This window comes from Martes martes, assembly GCF_963455335.1.
Source record: "Martes martes genome assembly, chromosome: 4".
Classification (NCBI taxonomy): Eukaryota; Metazoa; Chordata; class Mammalia; order Carnivora; family Mustelidae; genus Martes; species Martes martes.
The window spans coordinates 112,990,751-113,015,385 of record NC_137891.1 but is presented as its reverse complement, the minus strand read 5'-3'; the positions used below and the strand labels follow the sequence as shown (position 1 = coordinate 113,015,385).

Below are 24,635 nucleotides of genomic sequence, written 5' to 3'. Positions count from 1 at the left end.
TAGTTGGTATCAGGTTCAATAACAGACTGTTATAAGTTGTTATATGTAAGCCTCATGGTCACCACATGCAAAAACCTACAGTAAATACACAAAAGATAAAAAGAAAGGAATCCATGCATAGCACTAAAGAAAATCACCAAGCCACAAAAGAAGAGAATAAGAGATAAAGAAATGAGCAGAGAGGAAGGATAAAATAGCTAGAAGACCATGAACAAAATGGCAAAAAATACACACCTATCAACAAATATAAATGGACTAAATGTTTTAATCAAGACATAAGCAACGGAATGGATTAAAAAAGACCCATCTTTATGCTTCCTACAAGAGACTAACTTCAGATATAAGGATGCACACAGACTGAAAGTGAAGAGATGGAAAAAGATAATCATGCAAGTGGAAACCAAAACAAAGCTTGAGTAGCTATACTTATATCAGACAAAATAGACTTTAAAACAAGACTGTAATAAGAAACGAAAGCAAAAAAAGCATTATATAAGGAGGTCAATTCAATAAGAGAATATAACATTTGTAAATATTTATGTACCCAACATAGGAGCACCTCAACAATACAATAATAATAGAAGACTTTAATACTCCACTTACTGGCTAGATCATCCAGACAAAAAATCAGTAAGAAAATATTGGCCTTAATAACCTGTTAGACCAGATGGACTTCACAAATATATACAGAGTATTCCATTCTAAAGCAGCAGCATACAGGGATGCCTGGGTGGCTCAGTCAGTCAAGCATCTGCCTTTGGGTCAGGTCATGATCCCAGGGCCCTGGAATTGAGTCCGGCATCAGTCTCCCTGCTCAGTGGGGAGTCTGTTTCTTCTTCTCCCTAACTGCCCCTCCCCACTGCTTGTGTGCTCTCTCTCTCAAAAAAAAAAAAAAAAACATATGGATCAACTTAATAGATGCAGAAAAAGGATTTGACAAAATTACAACATCCATTTATGGTAACTCTCAAGGAAGGTATAGAAGGAACGCACCTCTACATAGTGAAGGTCATATCTGACAAACCCACAGCTAATACTCAAGGCTGAAAAGCTGAAAGCTTTTTTTCTAGGGTCAAGACAAGGATGCCCACTCTCACCACTTTTATCCAGTATTGGATGTCCTAGACAGAGCAAATGGGCAAGAAAAAAATAAAAGGCATCCAAATTGGAAAGAAGTAAAACTGTCACTATTTGTAGATGACATAATATATATAGAAAACAAAAACTCCACCAAAACCTGTTAGAACTAATACATGAATTCAGTCAAGGTGCACAATACAAAATTAATATACAAAAGTCTGCTGCATGTCTATACACTAATAAGAAACTATCAAAAAGAATAAAATACCTAAAAATAAATTTATCCAAGGAGCTGAAAGACCTATATACTGAAAACTATATGACACTGATAAAAGAAATTGAAGAAGACACAAACAAATGGAAAGATATTCTGTGTTCATGGTTTGGAAGAGTTAATATTGTTAAAATGTCTATACTATATAAAGCAATCTACAGTCAATGCAATCCTTATAAAACTCCAATGGCATTTTTCACAGAAATAGAACAAACAATCCTAAAATATGGGGGAACCACAGAAGACCCCATATAGCCAAAGGAGTTTTGAGAAAGAACCAAGCTTGGAGGTATCATGCTCCTTGGTTTCAAACTAGATTCCAAAGCTATAGTAATCCAAACAGTATGGTATTAGCATAAAAATAGACACCTACATCAATGAAACAGAATTGAGGGCTCAAAAAGAAACCCATGCCCATTTATTTATGTCAAAAGAGCCAAGTACATACAATGGGGAAAGAACAGTCTCTTGAATAAATGGTACTGGGAAAACTGGAGCGCCATATGTAAAATAAAGAAAATGGGGCACTACCCTACACCATACACAATTATCAACTCAAAATGGATTCAACACTTGAATGTGACCCCTGCAAGCACAGAACTCCTAGAAGAAAAGAGAGGCAGAAGCTCCCTGACATTCGTTTTGGTGATTATTTTTTCTGACAACAAAAGCAAAGACAGCAAAGCAAAAATCAATATGTAGGACTACATCAAACTAAAAAGGTTCTGCACAACAAAGAAAACCATCAACAAAATGTAAAGGCAAACTACGGCATGGGAGAAAGTATTTGCAAATCACTATTTGATAAGGGGTTAACATCCAAAATATATAAAAAACTCACACAAGTCAACAGGAAAAAAAAAATCCAACAAAAAAGGCAGATCTGAATAGACATTTTGCCAGAGGAGATGTAGATAGTCAATAGGTACATGGAAAGGTACTCAACATGAGGGAAACACAAATCAAAACCACAATGAGATATTGCCTCATACCTATTAGAATGGCTATAGCAAAAAGACAAATAACAATATTGGAAAGGATGTGGAGAAAAGAAAATGCTTGTGCACTGCTGGCAGGCATGTATGTTAGCACAGCCACTGCAGAAAACAGTATGGAGATTCTTCAAAAGATTAAAAATGGAACTATCATATTACCTAGTGGTTCCACTTCTGGCTATTTATCTGAAGGAAAAAAAAGTACTTTAAAAAATGTCTGCACCCCACATTCACTGCATTATTTACAGTAGCCAAGATTATGGAAACAACCAAAGTGTCCACCAGCGGAGGAATGGATAATGTGGTATACTTATATATATATTTATAACTAACTACACACACACACACACACACACACACACACACACACACAGGAATATTATTCAATCATAAAAATAAGAAATGAAATCCTGCTGTCTGACAACATGAATGGACCTTCAGGGCATTCTGCTAAGTGAAATATATCACAGAAAAAGAGCAATACTATCTGATCTCACTTGTATGCAGAATCTAAAAAAAATAGAACCAAAAATGAAATCCCCTCAGTTCATGGTTATAGAGAACAGATTGGTGGTTGCTTGAGGCTGGTGGTCAGGGGTGGGCAAAATGGGTGGAGAGGGTCAAAGGATACAAATTTCCAGGTACAAAGGGAGTAAGTCATGGGGAGGTAATGTACAGCGCAGTGACTACAGTTAATACCACACTGCATTGTTTGAATGTAACCGAGAGAGTGGATCTTGAGAGTTCTCATCACAAGAAAGAAAAATTTGATAACTGTATATGATGTGGATATTATTTGGAGTGTGATCATTTTGTAGTATATACAAATATTGACTCATTACATTGTCTACTGACAACTAATACAACGTTGCATACATTACACCTCAATTAAGAAAGGAAAGCACGGAGTGAGGTGACTGGTAGGCCAAGTCCTGTTTTAGCAACCGCAGTTCTTCTAGAAATGACGTGGCCATCTGATAAAAGCCTCAATGATCCATCAACAATCCTACAGATACCTCGGATCTCATGAAATGTCCCGCTAAAGGCTCTGATCAAACCAGAGCAGAGCAGACCTAACGGTCCCACAGATACATGCTGGGCGACCACCACTCCCACTCAAGCTGAGCCTGTACTCACCCCGGCCTTCATGCAGGATCTTGCTAAAAGGCTTCAGTTGTTTTTCATAGAGGATCGCGGTTTGGGTGTACTGGTGCCTCAGGGCAGTCCATGTTTTTTCTAACCTTGTGATCTGGAAGAGAGAAAGGTGTTATCATTTTGGAAAAGGCTCTTTTTAGAAACAAGTCAAAGCAGCTAAAAGCAGTGTATACAGAAAGGCTAATCCCTGCCCCTGCCCCTGTTCTGTGTTGTTCTAACGACCTGTCCCAGAGACAATTCATCAGTTTCTTGTATGTGTCCAGGTTTTTGTGTATACACATATACAACTTTTAAAATAAAAGGCATATCACGCTTTATACATTTTTCAGTTTTTTGCTTGGAAATCATTCAAGTATGTATAAAACAGCACAGAAGAGCCTTATTTTGTTAAACTTCTGAATGATGTTCCAGTTTACTGATAAGCTAAAGTTTACCTAGTCTCCCATAGAGAAGAGTTTCACAAAATTTTTCTATTATGAAATTACCTTGTGAAGATTTTGCAAATGTGTATGTGTGTGAAAATATTGGGGGTATAAATTTCCAGAAATGGGACTACACGGTCAAAGAATACATGTATTTTAAATGTTGATGGGAATTGCCAACTGTCCACAGAGGTTATACTGATGAAAGCATGTAGGAATGTAATGTATAGCATTTTCATTTCCTCATAAGTAATAATGTCTGAGACACACAGAAGATTGCCCAGACCACATGATGCCACTCACTCGTCCCTTTTCATTCTGTTCTTTTAGAACAGTCAATGCCAACATATGCCACTGACTCTGACTGCCCCAAGACAGACAACCCCCACTCATACCATAAAACCAGCAAGCTGGAGTGTCTGAAGTTTTTTGTTTTTTCCATAAAACAAGAAAGAGGAAGGGCACTAATATTTGGGGGAATGAATGCCAACTCTTTGTCGGGTATTTGAAGAATTTCATTTAATCCTCCAATGCCCTATGAGGCAGTATTTTGGCCTCGTTTTATAGATTAGAAACCAAAAGAGAATAGTTAGATTGCTCCAGGTTATTATAGCTGGTAAGTGACAGAGAAGAGATTCATTCCCTTGGCCTCTAAGAGCTGCATCTTCCCAGAGGAAGGGGAGAAATGATCGGCACCAGCAGGTCTGCTGGGACAGAAAGGTGACCTGTCTTCCTTTGCCCACCCCCCACCCCATGCACCTCTCTCTTCTTCCTGTCCCTTCTCTTCCCCTCCCCGAAGCATCTGCTTTCCCAAAGTAGCCCCGGTCTCTCGTCTGGGCGCACTCTGCTGGACGCTCTTTCTTGAGACTGGAAGCTGAGAAGAGAAGGCACGTGAGCCCACAGTACAGGGTCAGATTTGGATGAGGACACCCAGGAGTGATAGGAGTCCCCCCTCAGCCTTCCCTGGGTCTGCCACCTCCCTCTCCTGGCAGCGTCCTAGCTCACTGTGGGGGGCCCAAATGCCCTGGAGGACTGCACGCCCTCACTGCTGAAGGGGTCCAGCAGGGCACAGTCTGATGGTGCCGGAGGCCAGGGAGCCCCCTGCACAGGCATATTAAGGTGCGCTGGGAGACGCCCCTAACCATGGATGGCAAGCACACCCTCAGAGGAAGCTCTGGGCTGGAGGACTACACCCAACTTAGCCTGATGCCGCAGCCTTCCAAAATTACAGGCCGTTCTGGGTGAGAAAAAATAAATACGATGCAAATGAAAAACACTGGAATGAAAAATTATAACCCCTGCTAGTAATAGGAGTCAGCATATCATGAAAATACAGCTGGATTTTCTTATTTCAAGTATGGATCCTATAAAATTCCAGGCATCTAAGGAGTTTTTAAACTCTTAGGATATTGTGGTTGGAACTGATTCTCCTCAAAATTTCCTGGTGAAGGCCCTAAGTTGTTCAGCTTGTCTTAAGGGTGACCTTGCTTTAATGCCAGGAAATGACGTTCCTAACATGCTCTGACTTACAGGACATGTGACTGTGGGGTCTTCCCTAGCAGCAGCAGTGGCTTTTCAGTGAGTGCCCAGCAGGCTTTCAGAGACAGTCTGTAGTTAGCAAAGAGCCAAGCTAAATGACCAGCGGTTTCGGTGTTACCAGTTGCAGACTGGGTTTATAGGACGGGAGGACCCCGAGGGTGAGATTACACACATCCAGGGCTTGTGAGACAGAACCAAAATGGGACCACGGATTCCAAGGCAATCAAGATGACAGAACAACTTTTCCTCTCTCAGATCTACTGGACTTTAAACACAGCCTCTCTGGTTTGACACTCATCCTAAAAACAGCCCATCCAAGCAGATAAATGCAAGGGGCCTGACTTCAGAAACTCTAATTAGGGGCTTAAGTGGCAGATGGGCTAGAAATCTGAATTTTTAAACACAAGTCTGTTTTAGGTGATCTGAGCAACATAATTTTGAGACAAACCACTCTGGGGATTCTCAGAGATAAGCTCCCCAATTGTCTGGTGACACAGATGGGAAGTCTCTTCTATGACACACGTCAGCCAGACATATCTGCTGATTGGTTCTTAAGGAATACCGATTGTTCTTGAGGACGCCTCCTCCTCTGGAACACCAAAGAGAAGGTGTGCACCGTCAACAACGATCCAGTTTTTAAAAACGGAGCTGAAACACTTTTGACACTGCTTTCGGTTGCCCCTAATCAGAGCTGCTTTCACTAAGATTTAGTCGGCCTTTTGGGACTGCCTAAAAACATGGGTGCTTTGCTAAGCCTGGGCTTGCAGTCCTACTTTCAGAACTCTAAGTCCACACAGGAGTGCAGGGCACACCGACCCAGGGGAGACTTACCTGTGGCATTTCTAGGGCTTTCATGATGGCCGAGAAGGAGTAGAGGTCCCCCATGGAGTCCTTCAGTTCCACCGCCACCTGGATGATCCTGTTGAGGGTGGCCGCTCGGTCCTCCAGAGTGCCCGTGCAGCCCAGAATGTCCACTGCGATGCCGATGGCCATCGTGTTGTGTCTGGGAAGGAGGAGACCAGGGGTCAGGCATAGGGCAGACAGGACTAGGAAGAAAGGAATGCAAACCAGCCAGGAAAAGGACTAGATTTATGCCGTTTGCTGTTTCGCCCTGTGAGGCGCTGGCAGCTCAGACTCTCTGGGTGCCGATTTCAACGGTGAGATCCCCTCCCCCAGGCTGACAGCAGGAGGGCCTTGGCCAGGCCTCCAAGGATGCACTGTTTAGAGTCAGAAAGGACAACTGCCCAGGACAGGGCCACGTTCAGCCCACCATCTGGAGCACGAGGAGGCCCTTCTCGGGTGAAGCTGCTCCGAAGTACACAGGGCTCCTTGTAACTTCCACCATAAGAGGTCTGGGGAGACCCCTGGTACCCTCACACGCTGGGGAATCCCATCCTCAGGGAAGCCCTGGGCCACCTCCCCTGGGCACCCTGGACCGGGAAAGGAGAATAACAGAAAAATGAGAGAGTATGCTTGACCCAAAACAACGACACGGGTCTCAGCACTTCAGAAGGCATGAGGAACTCAGATGGAGAGAGTGTGGCTCTGGTCAAGAGGCCGGAAGGTGAATGGAGATGTGGACAAAGACTGCGCAGCTGACGGATGGGAATTTCCCTCCAAGTCAGAGCCTAATAAAAAAGAAATCTTGTATCTGCCCAAATCCTCCCTTTTCTTACCCTATACTACCCGGGTCAAGCTCACAGACCCACAACAGGAAGTCTCCACAGGACAATGGGACTAATATGAATGGGGTCACAGAGCAGTCTCCGCTGATGGTAGGCAGCACAGACTGCAATCCTTTCCTTCTCTCCCTCAACCGCGACCAGCGAGTTGACGGCACTGGGCCAGAATGGCCTCTGTTAAATCTCCCTGAGGCCGTGGTACCAGTGCCGGAGGTGAAGCCCCCATCCACGGCAATGGTTACCAAAATACAACATGCCTTTGGCGTTCCAGGGCCACCTTGTTCTCCAGGTTCACAGCCAAGGATGTCACTCCATGGCCATGCTCCTCTCTCTGCAGGCCCGTAGTGTCCGGCATGCTCTCAGTGCCTTGAGCCAACAGTGGCATGACTTATCAAGTGCCTAGTCCCACCACTGTCTCTAGTGATTATAAGTGATGAGCTCTGCTCTCTCCGAGTGTGTGTGTCTTGGGGGGTGCAGGTGCACTCACTCATGGTATGACCACAGGCTCTTACCTAACTGCTCCATTCCTCCATTTCTTCACTGTAAAAATGGGAGCAAGCGTTGTTGTGAGAAAGAGAGAGGGTGTGGGAGTGTCAAAATCACTAGAGTTCCTGTCGCCAGGAGGCCCCTCGCAAATGGTAGTTGTGACCACAACTGTCTCCATGTGTACATCTTTCTCTGCATCCTCGTCCATTTTGTCAGTCTGTCTCTATCTGCCTTTTCTTCTTCTTCCTGAGGTCTTCATTCATGGATCCTAACATAAAGTATATTTTTATTACTTGCTGAATTTATTGAAGAGTTTTCTTACTTATTTGCAAAGTGTTAAGGTTGAGCTGAGCATTTCAGATGTTTCTCTTAACTAACAGTACACTGGCTTCCTGTGTTGCCTTCAATGGATCCTTCTGTTCACTGTTTTTTCCTGTGTTTTAAACTGCCCTTAATTAAAGATAGGTTCTCTACTTTTTTAAGATCAGAGTAGTTCTATCCATTCATTCAACCAATGTGTGCCTATGAGCTCCCATACCCACTGCTGCAGGAAAAACACAGCATGGCAGGTCTGAGGCAGATGCTCGGGTGGGTGGCAAGGACAGACACTGAACGTTATACACAGGCCATCTCCGCTCAGTAGGCCTGGAATGGGTGAGGTGGTGTGTTGAAAATAAAGGGTGGTCTGTATTTGATTCTCGAACACAAGAAGCTGCTGTCATCTGACCCTTTGAAATGGCTATCCTCTCGGCCTTTATGCAGTACACACCCTGTAAGGAGGAAACCCCGCTCCCCAGGCTCTAGCAGGCAGATCCCCCAGGTCAGCCCTGACCAGGAAGCAGAGCAAGGAGAGAGGCTTCGGGGAATTGGCGATAAGGAGACCGGCAAGGAAGTCCGAAAACAGTCTGGAGGAGCCCCCAGCCTGCCGACCGCTGCCTAAACCCAAGTTCATGTACAGTGTACCCAGCGACCGGGATAAAGTAAGGCCTGGAACCTGGGGGCTTGGCACTGACACACTTTGCATGAGGAATGGGGCCGTGTGATAGCAGGGCTCACCTCTGTTGAAACCGTGACCACAGGACCAGCAACAACAGAGGGCAAAACTAGAGGAGAAGCAGGCCCCTGGAGCTTGGGGAGGGGAGAGGGTGCCTGCAGAGAGAGGCTAGAATCTCGGAAAGCCTGTAGGAAAAGGAGGAGCATTCACAATTCTCCAAAGCCATTCAACGACAAGAATGAACAAAGCCAACGACCATGTCTTAACCTCCTGCCTCCCAGAAGCCTTTCATTCGGCATTCTGGGTGTTTTCTCTCTGTGGCTGGGAACCAAAGCCACAGTGGCATGGGGGCCGGCTCATCTGCTTTCTGGCCAGGGAACCTAGAAAGCGGCTGTGTGGATCCCTCAGGCTCCCTGAAATGCACTGTTTACTTTCTAGGGGCTGACATCCTAGGACTGCACCATCCACCAGCCACATGTGGCTGTTTACACCAGAAAGAGTCCACAGTAAAATACAACAGTGTGTCCCTCAGTTGCCACATTTCAGCCGACAGCTCAGACTGGATGGCGCTAATGACCTAGAATGTCTGGGTGTCCATTACAACCCACGTTTGTGTCGTGACAATTAGGAAACTGGCTGGAAAAATAGGACACTTAAGATAACAAGACAGTCTTGCCCAAATCAACGGTCTTTTCATGTGTGTCAACAAGTCCAATGTCTGCGGCAATACGGGAATCTAGTCTAGCACGTCTCTTAAAAACAGGCCTCGCTATTTCTGTCTTTTTGATTTCTAAACCTCCAACGCTGCAGCATGTGGGTCTCGCGGGCAGCCTGGGTTTTGGGGACACTGGGAGAAGGGGGCAGTGAGGCTTCAGAGGCTAGGGGCCCTGAGTGCTGCCATCCCCTGCCCACCCCTCAAAGAAAACACCGTTCAGACTCTGTTCTTCCCAACCTCTCCCACGATCTCCTTAGTCCTGGCGCGGTCTTGAACTCCGGAGGGACAGAGCAGCCGCCGCTCAGGGAGGTGGAGCTGTGGGGGGCTAGATGTCCGCGCCACCCAGGCTGGCGACAGGGGTGACTTCTGCTAGCGAGGGCCAACAGTCTCTTCCGTCCTCCACCCCCTCCTGGAGCAGGGACAGGACTGTGTTCTTTGTTCCCTGACTTCCTCTGTGCCAGCTACTTTGTGCCTCTCCAGGAATTCTGTGGCTAAGGCTTCTGGGAGAAGGGAAAGGCTCCTGGCCGGGTCGGTGCTGGGCCCTCATCGGTTCCAAATGCTGCTGTGCTGATGGGCCCGAAATGCGGGGGGGGGGGGGCAGCACGGCTCACCTTTCAATTATGTCCAGGCGCAGCTGGTGGCCATAAGGCAGGGTGATGAGCTCCAGGCCTGAGCTCACGCCCATGTTCTTCCTCATCTCTTCCGAGACTTCAAGTATCCTCGTGACCTGTTGAGAACGCAAGCGGAGACGGACTGGATCAGGGAGCGGGCTCACCATGAACACGAACGCAGCACGTGAAAAGAAAGACACGAAACCGGGATGGTGTGGATGTGCTTGCTGCGTTTCCTTTCAGGCAGCAGCCTCCCCACAGAGAGTTTCTAGACGAGATTAGAAGAATTCCAAGACACCACGGGAATTCAAAACCGGAGAGGAAAGCCCCTAGCACAGTCCGTAGAATCTGCAGATCTGATGTTTCTGGCCAGTTGGCCAACGGCGTCGCCCTGCCAGCTCCTGGCCACCAGGGGCCGGGTCCCGCTGCCGGCGGCAGGGCTGCGAGCGCACTGGGTGGGGAGTCCCTGTGGTGGGACAGCGACCGGGCCGAGGGCTTGCATCTCTGCCGCCAGGTCTGCTGTTTGTGTTCTCACTTCCCACGAGGGCTGGCCACTGTTACCCTTAATTATATCTCCCCTGAGCTCAGTCAAGGCACCATATGTCTGGAAACCATTAGAAACATGCACAGCAATTTGAAACCCAAGGTCTCAAGCATACCCCCTTCTCTCCCTAGGAGGCCTTCCTTACAGAAAACCTTTGTCTGTCCCAGCCAGCTCCTGGTCTTGCCTCTAGTGTGTAATCACTGTCTACCGGTACCAGGTATAAGTCGACCATTCGTATTTATCACACATTGCCTCGAAATGTTACAGCCGAGTCTCTGCATCTCGACAACACCAGGCTAATGACACTCTGCAGCATCCTGATGTCTAATGAGGCAACCAGCAGGCACGGTGCGTCCGATCGAGTCTGGACACGTGGCAGGCACAGAACAATTCCTCCTCCTCCTCCTGCTGGAGTTGTCCTCGACTATAATGATCCCAGGCATCAGTCCAGATTGTCTTCGTAACAGGCTACAAAAAACACCTGACGTTTGGCTGATACTAACAACCCTGATCCCTAACTTCGGTGGTTGAGCAAAGGAACCACTGTCAGCCCTGGGGAAGTGGAGCTGTGGGAATTAGCTATGCAGAGACAGACTGGGGTACAGGGTGCCAGATTCCTACTATGCTCTCTGGGCCTCAGTGTCTCCTTCTCTAATGCAGCTGCTAGGTTCGCCTTTCTCAAGGACTTTGCAGAGGATCAAATGACTTTAAAGCCACTTGAAAATATGAGTTGTGAACCACTGGCATGTAGAAGAGGGAAGAACTGTGGCCAGATCTCTGGAAAGGGATTTACACCTTGAGCATGGTCAAGCAACCCAGATGTACCCCCAGCCACCTGCGGTCACACACTTCGCTTGCTTGTTTAGACAGCTGCACCATCAGAGCCTCCAAACCCAGCCTCCGAGTGGTGGGCACCCTCCAATTCACACATAGTCTGTGTAATGAGATTCAAATGGTTATCACTGATTCAGTTTTGTGCCCGAAGCACTACTAACCAGAATGATCCCTGCTCTGAGAGAGAAGCCTCCAAGTCGGTTTCCTTCAGTGTGAACATGCAACCCCCGCTCACTTTCCTGGGGGTTTGCCAGGATACACTGACACCTGCTTGCCCCAAGGCTGCAGAACTTGGATCTGGTCCTCTGGGAAAATGCCCAGAGCCATGTAGCTCGGAGAGGAGGGATGGACGCTTCCAGAGGATCTACTATGAGACACACCCGGCACGCCACCTCAGCACTCCCAGGTGGGGCATTCCAGCCTCCCTCTGCTCTTCTGATCTCAGCTATCCTTACTCTACAGGATCTCCAGACTGCCTGAGGGAGCTGCTGTGACCCACGGGGGTGCTGGGGGGGGGGCTGGCCCTCCTCGCAGCTGCCAAGGGATCTTCTGAATTGCAGTGAGACTGCCTGGCTCTGCCCACCATTTCTGCTGCCCTTAGCAGAGGACTCTGATCTGCCCTATGCACTCACGGGCCTGTCCCCTCACTGAACTGCAAAGTGCCTTGAAGCAACAACCTGGAATGAGCCCAGAAGTAGAGACTTAACACCCAAGGAAAGACCTGCAAGTCCCACCCCCTCCCCACTCCATCCCCACCTTCACTGCCACACAGTGAGTCCTCTGTAAACCCAACCCTTGACAGTGGCGTCTGCACACGTCCACCGCTTGCCACCCAGAAGACGCTTTTTGCATTCTTCCTCTGGTCAATTCCTATTCAGTCTTTAAAACTCATCTCAGATGTCCCCTCCTTCCTCCACGTTTAAGACTGTGCTTCAGAGGCCCCACAGTTCCTGTGCCTTCCCCTGCAGAGCATTTCCCACCTGGGCTGTGGTCTGAAGTCCTGTATCACTGTTGTCTCCTCACTCACATCCCCCCACCCCCCACCACCCCACAGCAGGTGCTAAAGCAAGGCTAAATACCCAACACTAGCCAAGACCTAGCCTCATTCTGGTCGGGCATGGTGTGTGGACGGGTCTACATAAGTTACTTCATTTAGTCGTAGTCCTCACAACCACCTGGGCAGCTGGTATGGTTCTCCTCCTTTTACAGGTGGGGACAGAAAGAATCGGAAAGTTGAGAGCCTGAATCAGACTCAGGGATTTCATCCCCAGAGGCCAACTCTCACCTACGGGGCCCCACTTCTAGATACTGCAACAAATGGGTAGGAGACAGGCTGCACTCAGCGGGAGGCCAGGATAGTGCCCATCTGCAGGGTGAGAGGGGCTCAGTGGATGCCCTCCACCCAGCTCTGCCCAGGAGGGGCTGACACTGCAAGACAGGCAGCCGTGAGGCACTCAGGCCAGCCACTGTCAGGATGGCCTTTGCGGGCATCAGCCCCGGGCTCTGCAGGGGGTGGGAACCAGTGCTTGGGTCCCAAACACTGTCCAGTGTCTCTTCTCAGCTTCTGAGTGGCCCTATCGGGTGGTCCCTACATTTGGAGTGCGTAACAACAGCCCGTCTATGTCCCTCAGAGATGCTGTGTCTGCTTTGTTGGCAAAGCCCTAAAGTCAGTGGTTTCAGGAAGAGAAAAAGCAAATGGCAGTGGACTCCGGAGGGAGGCAGGAAGACTATTAACAGCCCTGCCCTTGGACACCGAAGGTGAGCAGAGTCCAGCGGCTTTCTGCTCCTGGTCTCCACCTTACTGCCAGGGGGCTCTATCCAGCCCTTCTTCCAGGGAATGCCTAAAGGCAAACAGGGGAGAGGGACCCGACCAGAAGGACAAAATGCAAAGAAAGAAACCAAACAAGGAAAAGGGCAAGCTTCATGTTCCTTCAGTCGAGAACAGATCTGAACTCTAGATTCATGGCTGCCAAGGTGGTAGGAACATCCTAGACTCTCCTGCCAAAGGACAGTGAGGCGTTTCACTTCCTCCTAGACCCTCCTAGATCCTCCAAGCACTGTCTGAAGTCACAGGAAGAAGGATTCATTTCCTCCTGGGAATTAGGCTGTTCTGTCAACCCTGATCCATGTTTCTATGAGGACCTCCCTCTGTGGAGAACTCAGGCAGGTTCACACCAGACTCCTGGCCTACTGGCGTCCTAGAGTCCAGGCCAGGAAACAGAACAGGAGTCTTAAATCCTCATACTGCCCGAACGGGTTTAGCCCGCTTTTAAGTGAGGTAAGCATTTAATATGACCTGTGAGCACTGACCAAGGACACCCAACCCACCACGTGAACAAACCCTTGTTCTTCAGCCTGGCCTCTCTCCAGATCTGTTCCCCAGGGCGCCCCCATTCCCTGCCATACACACACACCCCACCCCCGGGCCTGCCAACTAGGTACTGAGAGATCCCTCAGACCCACTTCCAGGCGCTGGGTTGTAGAGCTCAGAACAGCTAGCACCTGCTTCAAGTTCCTCAAGGCTGTTTTGGGAGGCCTTCTGTCCCCCTGTGAGCTCCACCAACTAGGGAGTCCCCAGGGCGCTGCTCAGAGACTACACTTCCTGCCGTGAGTCATGAGGAAAACTCAGTTCCTAAACAGGCTCTGAACTTTGAAGGTAACTGACTTCCTGAACGAATAAGGGCTTTAAATTTCACTAAGTAAGGCCTTACCTGCTGCTCCAACACTTGGATCTGTCTCTGTAACTGAGGGGTAGGCTGAGTCCCTCCCAGTCTAAGACACTTGCTTTCTAGAAAGATGTCTCTAAAGGATAACCTTGCCATAGGGTCACTCATGAACAAAAGCTGCCCATATCTAAAAGAAATGCTTACTGTCAAAACTGATGATGATGTAAACATATATTTATTTAGTCACATGAAAAGATAATCATACTATGTTGTTTGGTCAAAGACTCAGGGTTTAAAATAGTATGTTTAGAAAAAAAGTACAATAAAATAGAATCATCTGTTCAGGCCTGCGGTAAACACAAACATGTGCATGAAATTATTGACATGTATCAGTTTGCAGAACAAATGTTAACCATGGTGATCATCAGGAAAGTAGACCTTGTGTAATTTTTTTCTTTTCTCTTAAACTGTATTTCATAATTTTTCTAAATTGAGCAAGTATTACTCGTAAAAAAAAAAACAGGGTAAATTTTAAAATGTCTATTCTCAAGCCCATTTGAGTAACAATAAATGTATGACGTGTGTGTATATGTCCACAGAACGCATCACATATAATAAAATAAAAATAACCTAGGCTTTATGACTCCAGAAAGTACATTTTCATCTACAGTCCTCTGTCCTTGGACTTGACTCTCCCAGTTCTGACAGAGCTAAGGCCAGGGAAGACCCTGCAGCCAGTGGCGGGGGCGGGGGGTGGTGGGCGGGCAGAGGCGGGGGGAGTGGGGAGCGTGGGGTTGGGGAAGGCCTGGCTGGGGCATCCCTCTGCCCGAGGGAAGTTTTACAAGCTTCCAACCTGGGCAAAGGTTGTCCCAGGCCTGCGCTTCCCACCCTTTAAACAAATCCCCACCCAGGTTATCTTCTGACTTTTTCTCCCAGCCCCGCACTTAAAGGGTAAGGTGGAGCGAGGCCAGCCCGCCATCCCTGTCTGAACTCTCCGAAGACAGAGCCAAACCCCCTGCCCAGGCACTTACCACACAGTCCGTGCTCAGCATGTGCTGGGCGATGACCTTGGGGTCGTGCTTTGTGAACAGTTCTTTCGCCCTCTTCAGCATTGCCATTTCCAGGGGCTTGTTCTCAGGAGGAAGGAGTTTCGACTCAAAGTCATTGGGTCTGAATGAGGAGGCCGTCTCCAGACGGGGCAGCACGAACTCAGCCTCGCCCTCCTCTGGCCTCCGGTCCATCTGCACGGCCACTGCCTCCCAAGGGCCCGCCCCGTCATCCTCGAGGATCAAGTAGCTGGTGCCAGAGTTCCGGGGACCCGGCCCCCCGTTCTGCTTGGTCTTTAGCAGCTCCACGTAGCTGTCCTGGGCACAGATGGGGGGCCTCGCGCCCCTGTCACAGCCTGCAGCGAAGGCTGGGTTCAGTTCACAGTAGTTGGCCTCCGAGTTGAGCCAGGTGGATGGAGATGGGGGAGCCTTGAGGAAGGGTGCCTTGCAGGGCTTGGGGGGTGGCTTGGGGCACAGCTGGCTGTCTGAGCCCCTCAGGGCCTCCCCTGCCCTAGTGTCCGAGGAGACCCTCCGAACCAGTGCGGGGCTCAGGGTGGGCTCGCTGCCCGTCCTGAAAACGGGTGAGTTTGGGCGGGGGCTTGTGTCCACCCCTGGGGACTGAGGGGGCAACTTGCAGCCTGTGGAGGAAAAGTGAGGGTCAGGAAAAGCTCAGCTGTGTGGGGGAACACAAGGCAAACCTGGAGTGACATCTCCTCCATTCACACCCTTGGGGTTTCAGTTGTCACTTCCCAGAAATAATGCGTTAGGACCTAGTGCCCAACCTAGTGCCATCCAGAGCATTTCGAGGGCTGGCTGGCCGCACCCCACTTCTGGGGGATTCTGAATGCCAGTGACTTCCAGCAGCTGGGCCGCAGTGTCACTTTATGGTCAGAGAAGGCTAGTCCAGTCAAGGACAAGACATATGCGCCAGGAGGGCAGTGAGTAATCTAGTCTTGCCCTAAGAAACAGAAGTCTTCAGTCACAGAGCATGAGGGCCTGAATCACTCTCATGGCCAGGGTGGGTCCAGCCACCCTGGAGGGAGAGCCGGAGGCACCCTAGGAAGTGGGGGACAAGATGCTGAGCTAACCCACATGGAAGTGGTTCACCACGGGGCATGAAGAAAATCACCCTGTGGTCCCAAGGAGGGTCAGTTATAAAAATAATGAATGACCAACCATCCCTGGCTCACTAACAATGCTGCTGACGAGGTCTGCCCCCATCCCACAGCTCCTCGCTCCTCTGGCTGCGAAAGGAGAATGGAGAGGAGGAAGGGTCCCCCAGGAAGCCCAGCTCTGACCCAGCCCCCTCCGCCCAGGGAGGGCACAGAGAGAGGCTCCTCTGTCATGAAGGCTACCAGTTAGCAGGTGAGCCGTGCATCAGAAAACCTGGGTTCAAATGCCGGCTTCACAGGGGGCTGGACGGGTAACCCTGGAGGAGTTATGTCACCTCTGTGCCTCAGTGTCCTCAACAAGGAGAAGAGAATAATCATTCCCGATGGGAAGGTTTGTAGTAAGGCTTAAAAGCTAGCTAGCACACATAAAGTGACCCATCTCCGACAGAGTTTCACAAACCCCTTCCCCTCCAGCCTACAGGGCAGAGCCTTGTGTTGTCCCCACACCAGAGGACCAGAAGGAGCGGGGAAACAGCCTGAAGGAAATCAGGCTAACACTGCCACCCTCCTCCCAGAAAAGGTCCCAAGACCTACCAAGTGGCAGGAAACTTTCCGACTGGTGCGCTTTGAGGGAAAAGGCTCGTCGGTCCTGCATGTGATCCAGGCAGGCTGGCTGGCTACCGCTCTTCTCTTTATTTCTGAAGCCAAAGATAAGTGGAGCAGAAACGTGTCATTAAATCATAAAACCTTTAGGCAGCGTCATGGAAAGTTTTTACGAGAAGGCTGAGGGGTACAGCACATCCCAGCAGTAGAGGAATGTCTGTTGGAGGAGGAAATGACTGCTGGGGGTGGTTAGTTAACACAGGATTGTGCCCCAGGCTCCATCCCCATGTCCCCGGGACCAATCCAGTCTGGTCCTCTGAGCCCTTCCATCCGGCTGAGCAGAGCAGAGCAAAGATCTCATGATCCTCTCAGGAAAATCTGATGAACCAGAATTTCGTGTACTTTTAACAGAGCTTAAAATTACTTACAGACCCAGGAGGAACGACTTGTTTAACTGAAAGGCGTTTTCCACCATGCCTCCTGGTGTCAGTTAGGAAGGAAGACTTGGGGCAGCCTGCGTTTCAGCGCAAGTTTGCCATGTCGCCCAAATAAAGTCCCTCTCCTCCTCCTGGAAGGCCTCCTGCTGAGCTGGGGTAGGGCCCGGCCTTCGCCGAGCCCCGCGCTGGGAGGCACAGAGCACAGCCACGCAGGGAAGCAAGGAAATATCACCTTCCACACAACTTGCTAGTAACCCCTCTGCTCCCCTGCCTACTTAGACCCGGAAGTTCTCTAGCCCCCACAAACAGAATCTCTCCTTTGCTAAGAAGAGACTGCACCCCACCAGTCAAATTGTAATGAACTTTAATTGGCCCTCCCACAAGCTTAGGTTACCGAAATCGCTAAGTTCTTTCCTCCCTGTGCAAGCGACAAAGAAAAAAGCAAACACCCCCCCTATCCCCAAAAACCCCAAACTCCCAGCAACAGAGAAATTCCAGCAAGCCCTCAGTGATAAGGCAGGGCAGAGGGCAAATTCCAAAAGGCAGTGGCTTCAGCCAAGTGGTATTTCTGCAGCGATCCTCAGAGCAACCAGACTCTACTGGCCCAGAACCCCCACCTGCGGCGCACCCCGCTGGCCTGCCAACCAGCGGGCCGACGTCAGGGAAGGTGTGGGCTGGAGGGTGGGGGAGGGCAGGGCGTACAGCAGCGGGGAGGCGCTTCCCTGCGGAGCCCACCCCGCCCCCACTGTCAGACCTTCTGCTGCTGCGGCCAAGAAGGGGCAGGGCTCAAAAAACTCTGCTTTCACTGGGCAGTCAAGAGTGGCTCTGTTGGGCCTGCTTCATTGATCGAGAGACTTTCTCAGTCTTCTATTCCTTATCTTAAAAAATAAGTTTCTCTTCTAAATCTGGGTCACTGAGCATAGACCAGGAGGCAGGTCTTCCTGCCCAGCACTGCCCCAGGCAGGGGTTCTGGGCATTGCCCAATGCTCCCTGGCTTGTTTCATTATATTACCCTCCTCTTCCTCAGTTAAGCAGCCAATTCCCACACTCAAAAAAGAAACAAAGGAGGAAGCATCTCTTCAATATTTTTAAGGGATCACACGTCCATTCTTATTACTAAGAAAAGGAGAATTTCTTTGCATCAGTTCTTGCCTTCCTCCCTGCAACTGAGTCCTACATTCTACTGCCTCCCCAAATAATCCTTATTATGATTATTCACACCTACATAGCCCTTTGGCACTGTTCCAAGCACTTCACAAGTCTTCAGTCATTTAACCCTCACGAACCCCATCTTTCCAGTGGGGGAGAGTGATGCCCAGAGAAGGTAAGTAGCTTGATCAGTGGCAGACCAGCATTTGTGGCCAGGTAGGCAGGGTCCCCAGCCAGACCCTGCCTAACATGGACCAGAGCTTTGCAGCAGCACACGGCCTCATGTGTATTGCCCAGAGTCCTGTGTTTTGCTTCTGAATCCTTGGTTTAGGCGTGTGAGTTCAGAGGCCAGGGAGCCAGAGAAGGGGGCTGTGTCGCCAAGGGTCTGGAGCTAGTCTATACCCTGCCAGGCCCGCCTTTTCCCTGCTCTCCTTCTCTCGAATGATCAGATGGCAGCACAGGCACCCAGCTCCCTGAGAGACAGGTCCTATGTGAAGACAGCACACAGCACTGGCCGTCAAGGGCAGGGTGCCTCAGCCGGGCCTCCAGTTCTCTGGAATCTTCTCTCCCCTGTCCCCAGGTTTGGACATAGCCCCCAGACTCTCAGTGTCTCCCATCTCAGGAATCTCATCTTTTCTCACCAGGTCAATCACCCTTTCCATGTGGACCAAGCCCAAATCTAAGCCTTCAGGTTGAACTCCCCTCCCATACCTCCAGACTGTTGCTGGACGCTGGCACTCAGAGATGAGCCTATGGCTGTATCTCAGATGCAGCAACTGGTTTTTCCTCCGAGTCTGCCCCCTCTGACTCACCTCTCTCCAACCTTCCCCACATGCACGAGAGTCCCAGGAAGCCAAAGTCCCAGGCTCTCCCTCCTCTACCCCTGCACAGCCTGACCCTCACGACTCACTGACAGAGGTCTTCCTTCTCCGAGCTCCCTCCCTGCCCCTCCCACACATGGCCACCCTGCTCCATTCTCAGGACCTTCACCATGTCAAGTCTCTGAGGCTAATTCAAACCCTTCAGCGTGGCTTTCAGGCCTCCATGATCTGGCTGGGGTCACCTCCCTAAGCTTGCCCCTACTGGCTCCTTACTTGGGCCCTTTCCTTGGGCCCCATTAATCTACCCACGTGTTCTCTCCTATAGCCCTGCACATGCTCACACTGAGCCCCGTGCCTGGAGCACCCTCCCCTCTGCAGTGTGTATCCAAATGTTCCCTAGTCCTCAGAGCAGCCAGAGTCCTCCTTTCTTCACAGAGCTCTCCTGGCCAGGCCTCCCCTTCCTCAGCAACTGCCTCATCTCATGCATGCACCAACTCAGCTGGGAGCTCAGCAGGTGCTGCCTCATGGCAGCTGTTCCAGTAACAGGTGGCACCCTTAGGAGCACCTCTCACTGCTCCTCACCCGTGTCACCAAAGCCTGGGCCTGTCCTGAGGGCCCCCGTTGGTCCCGGCACCCCCCCCCAACAGACACACCCAGCGAGGCCCTGACTCACCTGAGGAGGTTCCCCTGGGGCGAGCTCTGCTCCCGGGCCTGCACGCCGCCCATGGTGAGGCTCAGCCTCTTGCCCGCATCTGGCCGGACCTCGGGGAGGCTGCCGTCCTGCGCCCGGCCCGGCGAGACGCCGTAGCGCTCCTCTAGGCAGCGCAGGGGCACCGTCCTGTTGACGGGCTGGAAGATGACGGCTCCACTCTGCTGCGAGATGGGCCGGCGGTTGCCCACGTAGCAGCGCACCAGGCCGGGGATGGAGTCGAAGCTCTCGGTCTCGAACTGGTACTGCACGCGGCTGTAGGCCTCGCTGAGCCGCAGCACCGTCCGGCGGATCTTGAAGTGCTGAGCCAGGTTCTTCCACTGACAGGTCAGCACAAAGTTGCCGGGGCTGGACAGAGAGTCACGGACCAGAAAGTCACCATCCCGCTGCACGAGGTTTTCCGACACCTTCAGGACAAAATGGGGGGGAGTCGGAAGGGCAAGTGAACATTCCTGTTAAAGCTGCACCGTGCTCCGCTTCTTGGGGCCGATAGGAGACAAGGCTATTCTGTCTCTTCTTCGGCGGGCTCTTTGTTTTCTCAAACACCAAATTCTTAGAAGACCCAGGCATTCACCTAAGAACTACTGGACGCCCACCAACAAGGCGCCAGGTGCTGAGTCCTGCTGGGGGCGCCTGGCTTAGGGCAGGGATGGGGAGCCCGCTGGCCTCCCTACATCCCCACCGTCATGGGGCCTCTGTGGTGAGTGGAGATCCTGCTACCTCAGAGGGTAAGTAAGCAGCCGGGATGGCCGGTCAGATGTAAAGGTAGGAAAAAAGTCAATCGGGAAGGGAGATAAGAAGTGCCTGGGAGGGGACGAGGGCTGCTCTCTGAGATGGGGTGGGTCAGCTGGTGTCATGAGAAGATGACCTGCACGCAGACCTGAAGCAAGTGAAGCAACAGAAAATGAAAGAAAGAAGGAAATGCAGGGCCAGGGAGCCTGATCCCTCCTCCCCACCACCAACAGGCAGAGGAGCGGGTTCTGTCGGCTTGGATCCTCCACACGCAAGGGGTCCACACGCAAGGGAGGCCAGAGGCTGTGGGAGCAGAGACTTGAGTGGGGTGCTGGGCTCGCCACTCACTGGCGGGCCTGTGACCAAGTCAGCTCCGTGTCTCCTCTCACTGGAGGAGTGTTATCTGCATACATAATCTAGGCAAAGCACTAGGACAGTGCCTGGAACACAGCAGGTGCTCAAAAACTGTTAACAATGAAGATGCTGATGTTTATAGCAAAAGGAGGATCGACACTGTGTTGCAGATGGCGGCTCCTCCAGCCAGACCGCCTGGGTTTGCACTCTGGCTCTGCTGGGTGACTTGGGACAAGTTAGGTCATCTCTTTGTGGTTCAGTTACATCACCTGTAAAATGGGTTAATGTCACCTACACAGTGGCTATGAAGATTTAATGGAGTAAAGGGTTAGCTGTAACTACCATTATTACTGGTATGGTGGGCCATTCGTTAAACAATCAAACGACGTGCGGCTGAAAAGTTGCACTTGTTGCAAGTGGGACGAAAGTTTATGATCACCATAAAGAGAAGGATGGTAGTGACGGTCATGAGTTTTATGAGACTGGGACATTTCTCCCAGGATATTCCAACACTGGATCAGCACACGCACAACAGTGCGCTGCCACAGTTACTTTAAACTTGCATCTTTGCCTTAAGAATATGTTTTCACACAGAAATTCCATTTCTTGGGATTGAGCCTGAGGAAATAATTAGTTATAAACATAGTAGTTATCTTAAAGCCTGTTGGTGAGGGTGCCCACCCAAGAGTGGGGAACGTGTACAATGGACATACATACAATGGAGGGTGGTGGGGAAGACTATTTCACAGCAGCACAAAAGGCCCAGAATATATCATTAAATGAAGACAACGGGTTGCAAAAGTCTATGTGGTATGATCTCATACTTGCCAAGCCTAGAAGGAGGAATTATATCAAAATGTTCACAGTGGCTATCTCCAGGAGGGAGAATTATGGGTGAGAATTTCATTTTCTTCATTTTACTCTCTGTATATTCTACAATCAATTTTAAACTTTTTTTAAAAAAAAGTTAGAATAGAGATTATTTCTTTGATAGTGCTGAGAGATCTACTACATTAAAAAAAATTGTCACAACTATGATGCCCTTCCCCCCCTCCACCCACCCCTTTCCTGTCATGTTGTCCTGGGTGAGTGACTGGACAGATCAGGTTATGATAAAAACTAAGAGAGGGGCGCCTGGGTGGCTCAGTGGGTTAAAGCCTCTGCCTTCGGCTCAGGTCATGATCCCAGGGTCCTGGGATCGAGCCCTGCATCGGGCTCTCTGCTCGAGGGAAGCCTGCTTCCCCCACCTTTCTCTCTGCCTGCCTCTCTGCCAAATAAATAAATAAAATCTTAAAAAAAAAAACAAACCCTAAGAAATTCTATACCCTAATTCTGCACTTATATTTTTCAGTTTCTATATCTTAAATTAAAAAACACTCACGGCTATCACCCCAAATGACAACCGCACAGAGTACATTCCAAGCCATGGGGCTATGGTCGTTGGTGTAATTCCTCTTCTTCTCAGCTCCAGACAGGGGCACAGCAGGGGAGGGATGGTGAATGAATAGTCACCAGCCCCACGAGGGCACTAGCGGCCTTGCTGCTCTTTGCCACCTGCCTCGATGATACCCTCTCTTCACCTGAAATTAAACTACTGCCTTAAGAGAGAAACTCCAAAGGGTATGAGGCTGCAGGCTGCCGGCCAGGAGTTCAATTATCTGAACGACAGGCCAGCCTTGAACCTCTTCAGATTATACCCCTGCAGCCACGGCCTCCTGCGGCCTCCAGCTCTGCAGACCACAGAACACCTGACTTTCCTCCATCCACTTCCCCAGCATGTGGAAATGTACTATGGGTTCCTGACCTTAGTTCTCCCCAAGGTCTTCTTGGGGACGGACCTAAGTTACTATAGTCCACTTGACTCTTTGCTTTTAGCTAAAACTGGGGCTTGCTCCAACGTGGCGCCAGAGGGTGACCCCGCGGGGCGGTCAGTGTGGTAGTGTCTGAGGACGGCTGGGCGTGCGCTGGCAGGAAGGAGCAGGTACCTGGCGGGGGATGCGTCCGTGGTACCAGGCATGGCTGCGCAGGTCCTCGCCGCTCAGCAGCAGTTCCTCCTCCAGCTCCTTCTTCAGCCTCTCGGGGGTCCTGTCCATGATGTGCCTCTCCTTGGAGAACTGCAACACAGGGTCAGTGGTGACGTCCCCCTGCTGCCCGGGACAGCCAGGCCCGCCAGCTGGAAAGGCCAGCCTGTGTTGCGGTTGGCTGCTTGGCTAGTCAAGCCAGTTTATGCCAAAAGCCTCGTTCAGGTAGGGGAGCCTGGATAATGATTACAATTAGCTGTGACCTTTCATTTCTCCGGCTACAAGTATGCGGTAACATTTTCACCTACACACGAGGACTCTGGTAGGAGAGCTGGCAGATCCTTCCTGTCAAGTCGGTGGGGGGGTGGGGTGGGGGGGCTCAGAAAGCAGCTGCAGACAAGGGGAGCAGGGTAGGGGGCACCAGAGAGAGATGAGCAGGGAGGGAGGCACAACTAAGCCAGGGGACCTTCCTCCTTCTCCTTGGGAACTGTCCTAACAGGGAGCAGGAAGGACAGCCGCCCATCGGCTGGCCCGCGGTCCAGAGCTGTAGGACATGGCGGCCCAAAGTGCAGTTCCCCCACTGATGATGGAATGGCCCTGAATTCTCTGCTACTGGCAAACTGCAATTCAGGATCTGAGTTCACCTTTAGAAACTTTTTAGAAACGGACAGAAGATTTTGTCTCTTGAATCTACTAACACAAGTCTGACTTTGTATTTTGTAGGTCTTTTTAATTTCATTTTTCTGATATTTCATTTTGAGGACAGATTGGAACTTGAAACTGAAAACACTGGTCTTTTGCCTCTGAAGGTTTGAATGAGGATCACAGATGTAGGTGGCCACACAGTGGCTGGGGCAGAGGTCTGGATGGGCGACACTGCCTCCAGATTCCCTTTAGAATCCACGCCCACTCACGTGTGACCTGCACTTGCACTCCTGCCTGGTTCCCAGCAAAACCTGGCTCAGGGATCACTGGCTGAAGGTCATGGCAGCAGGAATATGCCGTGTCCTTGGGTTTTCCCAAGTTCCCCACCTTGACCTCAAAAGCTTCTAGGAATCTCCGAATTCTCCTCACGGGAAGGAGTCCAGACCCTTCTCCACCCAAGGAAAAGGAAACAGACTTGGGATTTTTACAGCCCTCAAGTCTCGGTGGGCACGTTGGCCCAGGAGGGCACTGGCTGCAGGACTCAGGGCCACTCTCAAAGTGGGGCTCTGGTTTACCAGTTGCTTACTTCTCCCCCCTCCACTTCACCACCACTCCCCGTCCCGCAGAGCAGACACCTGCATCGCAGAGATGCCAAGGCCAGCTACATCAACTGCCCGCAGTCACCGGCAGCGCTGCTCCACGCCCGTCGTTAACTGTAGTTACATCGGAAGACCGCTCATTGAGAAGACTGCAGTCCAGAACGCAGTCTGGACTGCGTTCAACCACACTGCGTTTCCCGATAGTTTATTTTCTGTCATGCCTCCCATTGGATTTTAAATTTCACGAGAGCAGAAAAACCCACCTGCCGCCCTCCAGCAATGCCTAAACAAATTAGGCTCTCTGCAGTCACTGAATGAACCAATACCCCAAGATGAGGCCTCTCTAGCCTTTTCTTCATTATGGAGCTTCTCTTCTTTAGTCGCAAACCATATGAAGCCCCATGTTAGCT

The 24,635-nt window shown here is 50.3% G+C and overlaps 1 protein-coding gene across 2 annotated transcripts in view; it reads right to left on the bottom strand.

Annotated features, from left to right (window-relative positions):
• The window catches only part of BCAR3 (BCAR3 adaptor protein, NSP family member), a 110,009-nt gene that overhangs the window by 6,687 nt on the left and 78,687 nt on the right, over positions 1 to 24,635 (bottom strand). For both annotated transcript variants that reach the window (XM_080801835.1, XM_080801836.1), the window contains 7 exons: positions 22,946 to 23,074; positions 19,839 to 20,281; positions 16,750 to 16,853; positions 15,029 to 15,681; positions 9,954 to 10,069; positions 6,297 to 6,468; positions 3,487 to 3,598 (listed from right to left, as the gene is read on the bottom strand). In XM_080801835.1, the coding sequence (XP_080657961.1) occupies positions 3,487 to 3,598; positions 6,297 to 6,468; positions 9,954 to 10,069; positions 15,029 to 15,681; positions 16,750 to 16,853; positions 19,839 to 20,281; positions 22,946 to 23,074 (1,729 nt within the window). The remainder of the gene's footprint in view (positions 1 to 3,486; positions 3,599 to 6,296; positions 6,469 to 9,953; positions 10,070 to 15,028; positions 15,682 to 16,749; positions 16,854 to 19,838; positions 20,282 to 22,945; positions 23,075 to 24,635) is intronic.